The sequence below is a fragment of the Pongo pygmaeus genome, chromosome 1, assembly GCF_028885625.2.
Source record: "Pongo pygmaeus isolate AG05252 chromosome 1, NHGRI_mPonPyg2-v2.0_pri, whole genome shotgun sequence".
Lineage (NCBI taxonomy): Eukaryota > Metazoa > Chordata > Mammalia > Primates > Hominidae > Pongo > Pongo pygmaeus.
The window spans coordinates 204,417,560-204,427,988 of NC_072373.2; the positions used below are offsets into that span (position 1 = coordinate 204,417,560).

At 46.4% G+C, this 10,429-nt stretch overlaps 1 protein-coding gene across 6 annotated transcripts in view; it reads right to left on the bottom strand.

The window, feature by feature from the left end:
• DHDDS (dehydrodolichyl diphosphate synthase subunit) overlaps positions 1–6,931 on the bottom strand; it is a 38,767-nt gene extending 31,836 nt beyond the window's left edge. The window contains exons 1-3 of one of the 6 annotated variants that reach the window (XM_054499080.2): positions 6,700–6,931; positions 6,209–6,321; positions 1,113–1,229 (exon numbers count right to left, since the gene is read on the bottom strand). In XM_054499080.2, coding sequence (XP_054355055.1) covers positions 1,113–1,229; positions 6,209–6,271 — 180 coding nt within the window. In that variant the 5' untranslated portion in view covers positions 6,272–6,321; positions 6,700–6,931. Of the gene's footprint in view, positions 1–1,112; positions 1,230–6,208; positions 6,327–6,699 lie in introns of all 6 variants that reach the window. The other 5 variants (XM_054499074.2, XM_054499093.2, XM_054499085.2 and 2 more) reach the window with 5 other exon arrangements.
• Positions 6,932–10,429: the final 3,498 nt, after the last annotated feature.

Here is a 10,429-nt window from a genome sequence, read left to right on the forward strand (position 1 = left end):
ACAGGATCTCACCATGTTGCCCAGGCTGAAACAGTACTATTTATAATGTTTATAGTAATGTCAAGTAATAGTGGAGCAGTTAAATTATATCAGATCCTCTTGATAAAATGTTCTACAGTCATTGAAACATACAGATAGAAAGCTTATATATACACCTTAAAAAATGCTTCCCCAAATGTTGGCTGGGTAGAGTGGCTCAAGCCTGTAATCCCAGCACTTTGGGAGGCTGAAGGGGTGGATCACCTGAGGTCAAGAGTTCGAGACCAGCCTGGCCAACATGGTGAAACCCCATCTCTACTAAAGATACAAAAAAATTAGTCGGACGTGGTGACGGGTGTTCAATCTCAACTATTCAGGAGGCTGAGGCAGAAAATCACTTGAACCCGGGAGGCAGAGGTTGCCGTGAGCAGAGATCATGCACTGTACTCTGGCCTGGGCAACAGAGTGAGACTCTGTCTCAAACAAATAAACAAAACCAAAATGTTAAGTGAAAATAAGGTTACTGAAGCTACAGATGCAATTTTATTAATGTTAAGTCACGTAGAGCATACAATAAGGATTGGATGAAGCATAAAATATAAACTATTGATTAAAATAAGAGGCAATTTTGTTCTTATTTCCAGTATTTTATGGTCATTCACTGGATGATTACTTCTTTATGTCATTTTTTCTTGAGATGGTGTCACTCTGTCACCCAGGCTAGAGTACAGGGGCACAATCTCTGTTCATTGCAGCCTCAAGCTTCCTGGGCTCAGATAGTCCTCCCACCTCAGCCTCCTGAGTAGCTGGAGGCACAGGTGTGCACCATCAAGTCTGGCTAATTTTTAAATTTTTTTGTAGAGACAGGGTCTGATTATGTTACCCGGGCTAGTCCTGAACCCCTGGGCTCAAGCAATCCTCCTGCCTTGGCCTCCCAAAGTGTGGGATTACAGGCAAAAGCAACCACGTCTGGCCAATGTCAAGATGAGACCTATAGCTAGCAAGCAAACAATAAAATACAGAGACAGATACAAAAAACACTCTCTAACCACAGCAAACCCAGAGCCTGGTTTTCTAGCTATAATCTACCTCTCCACAGACTGTTCACTTTGGGCTCTGCCATACACACCCACCTCAGCTAGCTTGTTGAAGCCCTGTGAGTGGCCTTCCTGCCGCTCCACCTGGCACTTCTTGGCATAGCGACGGTTCCCATCCATTATGAATGCAATGTGTTTTGGCATTGGGCCTGCCTGTGGAATAGGAAGACAAATGATGAACAGGTCTCATATTCTTCAGGGATAAAGGAAGACACTACACCCCAAGGTGATAGGTTTGGGCTATGTGATGAAAACCCTGACGAAGGGAATTGGGTACTTTGTGCTTTTAACTCAGTAAAAAGACATTAAAGTTTACTTACTTACTTACTTTATTTTGAGGCAGGATCTCACTCAGTCACCCAGGCTGGAATGCAATGGTATGATCACAGCTGACTGCAGCTTTGGCCTCCTGGGCTCAAGTGATCCTCCCACCTCTGCCTCCCGCTGAGTAGCCAGGGCTACCAGCACATGCCACCACACTTACCTATCCTTTTTTCTTTTCTTTTCTTTTCTTTTTTTTTTTTTTTTAAGAGATGGGGTCGGCCGGGCATGGTGGCTCATGCTTGTAATCCCAGCACTTTGGGAGGCTGAGGTGGGCGGATCACTTGAGGTCAGGCATTCGAGACCAGCCTGGCCAACATGGTGAAACCTAGTCTCTATTAAAAATACAAAAATTAGCCGGGCATGGTGGCACATGCCTGTAGCCCCAGCTACTCTACTCGGGAGGCTGAGGCAGGAGAATCGCTTGAACCCAGGAGGTGGAGGTTGCAGTGAGTTGAGATCGCGCCACTGCACTCCAGCCTGGGCGACACAACGAGACTCTGTCTCAAAAAAAAAAAAAGATGGTGTGTTTCCCTATGTTAACCAGGTCTCGAACTCCTGGGCTCAAGCAATCCTCCTTCATCAGCCTCCCAAAGTGCTAGGATTAAAAAAGGCATGAGCCACCATAGCTGGCCTACTTATTTTTATTTACATGTTTACTGAGCACTTACTACATGCCAAATACTATGCAAATATACTTCATCTTATCATAGAAGTCTATAAAGTAAAAAGTATTATCTTCATTTTACAGGTGGAAAAACAAGCTCAGAGAGTTCTAGTGACTTGCATAAGTCACATAGTTTTTTGTTTTTTTTTTTTTTTGAGAAGGAGTCTCGCTCTGTCGCCCAGGCTGGAGTGCAGTGGCACGATCTCAGCTCATTGCAACCTCCGCCTCCTGGGTTCACGCCATTCTCCTGCCTCAGCCTCCTGAGTAGCTGGGACTACAGGCACCCGCCACCATGCCCGGCTAATTTTTTATATTTTTAGTAGAGACGGGGTTTCACCGTGTTAGCCAGGATGGTCTTGATCTCCTGACCTTATGATCCGCCTGCCTCAGCCTCCCAGAGTGCTGGGATTACAGGCGTGAGCCAGCACGCCCGGCCCAGTCACACGGTTAAGAAGAGGCAAATAGGGATTCAAACTGATGTCCATCTCCTTCCAGAGTTAATCTTTCAACCATATGCTCTTAAGTACAGGCTTGGTTTAGTTGGTCTCCAACTAGAAAGCAAAAGGAAAAAAATTTTTTTTTTCTTTGAAACAGGGTCTTACTCAGGCCAGGCACAGTGGCTCACAACTGTAATCCCAGCACTTTGGGAGGCCGAGGCGGGCAGATCACGAGGTCAGGATATCGAGCCCATCCTGGCTAACACGGTGAAACCCCGTCTCTACTAAAAATACAAAAAGTTAGCCGGGCGTGGTGGTGGGCGCCTGTAGTCCCAGCTATTCGGCAGGCCGAGGCAGGAGAATGGCGTGAACCCGGGAGGCAGAGCTTGCAGTAAGCCGAGATGGCGCCACCGCACTCCAGCTAATTTTTTTATTTTTTGTAGAGACGGGGGTCTCACCATGTTGCCCAGGCTGCTCTCGAACTCCTGAGATCAAGAGATCCACTCGACTTGACCTCCCAAAGTGCTGGGACTACAGGTTTGAGCTATCATGTCTGGCCAGGAAAAATTTTGATGGGCATAGTCAAATGAAGATGGTACCTTCTACAGAAAAAAGGAACTCATAGGGCCAGGCGCAGTGGCTCACGTCTGTAATCCCAGCACTTTGGGAGGCCAAGGTGGGTGGATCACTTGAGGTCAAGAGTTCAAGACCAGCCTGGCCAACATGTTGAAACCCCATCTCTACTAAAAATGCGAAAATTAGGGCTGGGCACAGTGGCTCATGCCTGTAATCTCAGCACTTTGGGAGGCGAAGGCGGGCAGATCACGAGGTCAGGAATTCAAGACCAGGCTGGCCAGTATGGTGAAACCCCGTCTCTACTAAAAATACAAAAATTAGCCAGGCATGGTGGCAGATGCCTGTAATCCCAGCTACTTGGGAGGCTGAGGCAGGAGAACTGCTTGAACCTGGGAGGCGGAGGTTGCAGTGAGCCAAGATCATGCCACTGCACTCCAGCCTGGGCGACAGAGCAAGACTCCATCTTGGAAAAAAGAAAAAAACAAAAACAAAAATTAGCCAGGTGTGGTGGTGGGAGCCTGTAATCCCAGCTGCTTAGGAGGCTGAAGCAGGAGAATGGCTTGAACCCGGGAGGCAGAGGTTGCAATGAGCCGAGATAGCGCCACTGCATTCCAGCCTGGGTGACAGAGTGAGACTCTGTCTCAAAAAAAAAAAAAAAAAAAAAAAAGGCACTAATTCCTGACCTCTAGCCAACTGCTGACACACAGGAACTGGGGCACAACATTGCTGGATCTGGTGATCTTGCAAGAAAACCAAACATCAGGATTTTTATTAAAATTTTGCTTTTCAGCCAGGCGCGGTGGCTCACGCCTGTAATCCCAGCACTTTGGGAGGCCGAGGCGAGTGGGTCACGAGGTCAGCAGTTTAAGACCAGCCTGGCCAAGATGGTGAAACCCTGTCTCTACTAAAAATAAAGAAAAATTAGTCGGGCGTGGTGGCGGGCGCCTGTAATCCCAGCTACTCGGGAGGCTGAGGCAGGAGAATTGTTTGAACCGGGGAGGCAGAGGGTACAGTGAGCCGAGATTGCGCCACTGCACTCCAGCCTGGGTGACAGAGTGAGACTCTGTCTCAAAAAAAAAAAAAAAATTGTTTTTCAAAGCAAACAAAAAAGACTTTTTTTGAGCCAAACAAAACTTACTTGGGGCCGGACGTGGTGGCTCAAGCCTGTAATCCCAGCACTTTAGGAGGCTGAGGTGGGCAGATCACTTGAGGCCAGGAGTTCGAGACCAGCCTGGCCAACATGGTGAAACCCCAACTCTACTAAAAATACAAAAAAAAAAATTAGCCAGGCAAAAAAAAAAAAATTAGCCAGGCATGGTGGCCGGCACCTATAATCCCAGCTGCTTGGGGAGGATGAGGTGGGAGGATCGCTTGAACCCAGGAGACAGAGGTTGCAGTGAGCCAAGATTGCACCACTGCACTCCAGCCTGGGCAACAGAGTAAGACTCCATCTCAAAAAAGAAACCACAAAAAACAAAACCCTTATTTGGCTTGGAACAGCTTTGAGTTGTCTCCCATAACACAAATGGACTCCTTAGCCTATTTTTCCTCACCTGGGAGGGCTCTTCTCTGACTGCTTCCTCATCAATACTTCTCCTTTTTCTACTTTTGTCTCTCACATACAGCCTTTCCAGCCCCCAAAATCCATTCAAGTTATGCAGCTTGTTCTTCCAAACATACCACTGCAGTGGTTCCCCAAGGAGATACTTCCCATTTCCTGGACTGCTTGAGATCACTTGGCATTTGTTTGTGAGCATGTGTGGGGCTTGTATAAAGGTTACTGACTCATAAATTCATTACTACCTGCTGCTTGACAGCCTGTGGCTGAAAAACAAAACCAAGCTGACTGGCCCCAATCTCAAACCTGTCTTAGGCAGATATAATATTGCTGTGATTCCTAGAGAAAAAGCTGAGGGAAGATTTGGGGAAGATAGGAGATAATAGTCTTCAAATGTCTGAAAGACAATCCTAATAATAATTAACAACTGCTAGACATTATGCTAACTGCTTTATATTAATGTCTCATAAATTCTCATAACAATTCTACAGTTGTTAAAGTCACATGATTACTAAATGATAGAACAGGACTTTCAGGCCAGGTGCAGTGGCTCAGTCCTATAATCCCAGCACTTTGGGAGGCTGAGATAGGTGGATCACCTGAGGTCAGGAGTTCGAGACCAGCCTGGCCAATATGAGAATCCCATCTCTACTAAAAATATAAAAATTAGCCATGTGTGGTAGCACATGCCTGTAACCCCAGCTACTTGGGAGGCTAAGGCAAGAGAACTGCTTGAACTTGGCAGACGAAGGCTGCAGTAAGCCAAGATTGCGCCACTGCACTCCAGCCTGGGTGACAGAGTGAGACTCCATCTCAAAATAAAAAAAAGAACAGGAATTTCACCCATGTTTGTCTGCCTCTAGAGCCCAAACTCTTTTTTTTTTTTTTTTTTTTTTGAGACAGAGTCTCGTTCTGAACTCTTTTTTTTGAGACAGTCCCGTTCTGTCACCCAGGCTGGAGTGTGGTGGCACAATCATGACTCACTGCAGCTTTGACCTGGGCTCAAGAAATTCTCCCACTTCAGCCTTCCGAGTAGCTGGGACTACAGGTGCACACCACCAAGCCCTGCTAATTTTTTAATTTTTTGGAGAACCGGGGTTTTGCCATGTTGCCCAGGCTGGTCTCAACTCCTGAGCTCAAACAATCTGCCCACCTCAGCCTCCCAAATTGCTGGGATTACAGGCATGAGCAACCAGGCCCAGCCCCCAAACTCTTAACCGTTGCTCTACTGCCAGATCAAAGAATATATCAAAGATTAACCTATTTAAATCAAGAGGACAGTACATGGAACAATGGATCAACGTTCCAGGGAAACAAATTTCAGTTCTCTATAAGGAATACTTAGCAGTCTAGGCTGCCCAATGATATTAAGAGGCCTGGGCTTCCTGAAAATGTCAGAGTCAGGACAAAAGTCTACCAGAAATGTAGACCTGGAAGTTACCATTCTAAGACTCTTTGGTTTCCTTGCTAAATTCCACTTAACATCATGAACTGCTCAACTTTAATAACAGGTTTTGATATAAGATTATCCAACTGACCAGAAGGCCAGCCGGTGCTCTGGGCCATTGCTCACCTTTATGATGTTGGCACAGAACCGCTCCCAAAGTGACAGTTCTCCTTCCTTGATCCATGACATAGTTCTTTTCCAGTCAGAAGATCACTCCAGAACAACCAAACACCAGCCAGCTAATCTTGGATAAACAAGAAAGAAAATAAGAAGTCACCAAGGTTTGCAATGAGCTATAACTGACTTCTGGGGAATCAGATGGACTATGGAGAGCAGCCGGCATTAGAATCCAAAGACACTGGTCTAAGCCTATAATCTTTTACCACCCAGAGTTTTATAACGCAATGAGACCTCTGGAGGGCAAAAGCCTTTCTTCGGTTCTCCTGGCTTTGCAGACTTGTTCCCATTCCCATTTCCTCCGTATCTGCACTGACTTCTTCTGAACATCTAAGTCGGCTTCCTGCCACATCATGGTGCCCACATCTTGATCATTCCCCGTTTCTTCCTTCTCCATCTTCCCCTAAGCTGTTTCCAACTCTGCGCTCCCAGTTACTTACCCCTTCAGTTATCGCACCCCCGGTACTTCACGCCTCAGTGGTCTCCTGATTATTCCCTCAGTCGTCCCTTTGCTTCTCCCGCAGCTTCTCCCCGCCCAGTCACCCTCTTCTCCTCTAGTTCACCCCTTCAGTTCAGTGACACCTGATTCGCTCCGCTGGGCGCGTCCCCACCGCTTCAGTGGGCCGGCACTTCCTCACGACGTGGCGCTAGAAGAACACGTCATCTTTGGGCGCTGCGTCACGCCCCTTCCGTCACCCAAGTTGAGGGGGCCCTGCCCTGCGCCTGCGCCTGCGAGCTAGTGGGAGGGCGGTTCTCAGTCCCGCGGGGTGTGGAAGCGGGTGAGGGTGAGAGCCAGGCTCGCGTGACCGAGCGGGGCGGGAGGCTGGGCTCCAGGCCACGTGCTGGGGGAGCAGCTGGGGAAGACCGGGTTGAGCCCAGCGTTGGGAATGGAGGGGTCGGTAGACTCACAGATTGGGAGGCCTCTGGAAACGCGCCAGGGAAATGAGCCAGGGGCAAGAATCGAGGCGCTTCTCGGCCGTCGAAGGCAGCTTAGGACTGCTGAGAAACTGGGTAAGGCAGCGTCCTTACCTTGGAATGCCGCAGAACCGGGCTTCATTAGAACACTGGTGCATACTCTTACAAATTATCTCGTTACCTTTTCGTGTTTTATTTAGTGGATTTAATCGTCTGGGAAGTTTCTAGCAGCAGCCAATCTTACAGACGCGCAGAATATTAATCTATTTTGTGCCGACTTAAGGCACGCATATTTTAGGATTTGTGGATTCCCAAGACTTATCCCAACGAACAAGAGAAGGGGTAAGGCCAGAAAGATCTCTGCCATAAGAATGACTTCTAGGCCAGGCGCGGTGGCTCACGCCTGTAATCCCAGCACTTTGGGAGGCCGAGGCGAACGGATCACCTGAGGTTAGGAGTTTGAGACCAGCCTGACCAACATCGTGAAACCCCGTCTGTACTAAAAATACAAAAAGTGAGCCGGGCGTGGTGGCGGGCGCCTGTTATCCCAGTTACTCGGGAGGGTGAGGCAAGAGAATCGCTTGAACCTAGGAGGCGGAGGTTGCGGTGAGCCAAGATCAGGCCACTGCACTCCAGCCTGGGCAACAGGAGCGAAACTCCGTCTCAAAAAAAAAAAAAAAAAAAGCATGACTTCTGAAATAACAGGTACTCGCTTTGGCAGTACATAAATGAAAATAACAGAAATTAACCCTGGTAGAAAAGTTAAGGGCATTAGCTCTACTGAACCTTTACAAAAAAAAGGGTTGCAAGAATTCTAGGCTCGCAAAAGAAATTAGTAGTTCAATTTCCTCAAAATTGAAAAAGGAGGAAAAAATTCTTTACAGATTCTTATACAACCAGTATTATTTTTATTTATTTATTTATTTATTTATTTTGAGACGGAGTCTGGCTATGTCGCCCAGGCTGGAGTGCAGTGGCGCAATCTCGGCTCACTGCAACCTCTGCCTCCCGGGTTCAAGCGTTTCTCCTGCTTCATCCTCCTGAGTAGCTGGGACTACAGGCGAGTGCCACCAAGCCTGGCTAATTTTTGTATTTTTAGTAGAGACAGGGTTTCACCATTTTGGCCAGGATGGTTTCGATCTCTTGACCTCGTTATCTGCCTCCCTAGGCCTCCCAAAGTGCTGGAATTACAGGCGTGAGCCACCGCGCCCAGCCACAACCAGTATTTCTTGCAAAGCATAATACAACTTTATGTAGTATTATGTTTTGAGTGGAATAAAAATTCACAATTGTCAAAGAACCTTTTTGTCGAATTTCACTTTACAATATTATTAAAGAAATGAGGCAAGGAAGAGACATTTTATTGGCAATTTCTAATTGATTATGTCTTACACTCTTTCTAATGAAAGGAGTTATTTTAACACAGCAACATGATGAAAGAAAGCCCTAGAGATGAGTAGAAATGAATAGTGTTGAGCTTTTCCATCCTTCCTGCTTTGCAACCTGGGGAGTAAATTTCAGTCCAAGTTACTTCATTTTGCAGCAAGACAATTTAACGAAGTCCACTAGTAGTCTGCTGCTTCATGAGGTTCTACTGTCAGCTTTGACTTTTGGTACAATTAAGGAGCCCCAAAGTCCCTGGAGTAGATGTATTGAACTTCTTACCCTTGCTCTGATAATGTCAGGCTTGAGGATTTAAACCAGTTTCCCTGTTTCCTTGCACTTTGTGTTAATATACTTGGTTTGCCTCCAATCAAGTTTTTTTTTTTCCTTTTTAAAATCCTCCTTCCCTTAGTGGGAATAGATGTTTAAAATTCAGTGTTCTAGCTTGATGACTTGTGATATATATAAAAAAATTAGATGTTCATTAAAAAGCTAGCAAACTTTGGCTCAAAGAAAATGTTGCATTTATAGCTAGTCAGTGAATCTCCTCTGGCCTCAATTTCCCCAGTTCCACAACACATTTCTCTCCTTGGGGTGCTGCAAGGGGTTAATTAATTAAGATTTGTAAAAGGCTTTGAGGAGTAGGGGATGAAGTATTATTAGGGTCTCATGCCCCAAGCCATGGCCCCATCCTTTCATCCCAGCCAGTGGCACAGGCAACCCCATTCTTATGCATGCCAAGCCCCTAATCCCCTCTTGAATGTGGAAGCTTCCACGGAAAGGACAAGAGGCCTTAACTAGAAACAAAAATCCACTGTAATGAGGTGCTAAGAGGACTGAACTTTCAAGATTCATTCCTAACAAACTGGCTGAACAGAAAAATGTAATGGTTCTTCTGTGACTTCTGAGTCCCAATCCAAGAAAGTGGGAGTTATCGGAAGGGCAAAAACATCTGACAAGGGGATGACAGTTTGAGTACCAATAAGTCTTTATTTATTCATTGTATTTTCCCAGGGAAAGGAGAAGGGAAGGGAAGAGTCAGCATGTGTTAAAAAATGATTAGAAAATGGGAAAGGAAGTACCCAGTACAGCAAAATCAACCATCAAATAAACACACCCCAGTGATGGGGTCACCAAAGCCCAATGGGGCTCAGTCTCCTGCAGTTCAGGAATGAGGGAAAAGGATCAGGAGAAAAACAGACAGGTACAGGCTTTCCTACCCTCCCTCCCCATAAATTCAAGATTTTACACAAAGCTTTGGTTTCTAGCAGTAAACATGGAGTTACATTCGTTCGTCTCCTATTAAACAATCTTGTGGCCACTTTGACATAAGTTTCTAGCACCTGCATAAAAGTTCCTGAGTGACTTGGATATACATTCATATTCCCTTTCTTGGCCTCCTGACCCCACTTTTTACATGGAAGGCCCCCAATTGCATCTCTTTACTTTAGGATTAGAAATTAAAATTAAGTAGGTTTGATCCATCCAAAATACAGTAGTGTGTTTTTTGTTTTGTTTTGTTTTGTTTTTTTGAGACAGAGTCTTGCTCTGTAACCAGGCTGGAGTGCAGTGGTGCGATCTCAGCTCACTGCAACCTCTGCCTCCCGGGTTCAAGTGATTCCCCTGCCTCAGCCTCCTGAATAGCTAGGACTACAGGTATGCGCCACCACACCCGGCTAATTTTTTTGTATTTTAGTAGAGACGGGGTTTCACTGTGTTGGCCAGGATGGTTTTGAACTCTTGACCTTGTGATCCGCCCGCCTCAGCCTTCCAAAGTGCTGGGATTACAGGCGTGAGCCACCGCGCCCGGGCTATAGCAGTGTCTTAAGTGTTTGGCATGAATACATCAAGAAATGGTCGGCCCAGCGTGGT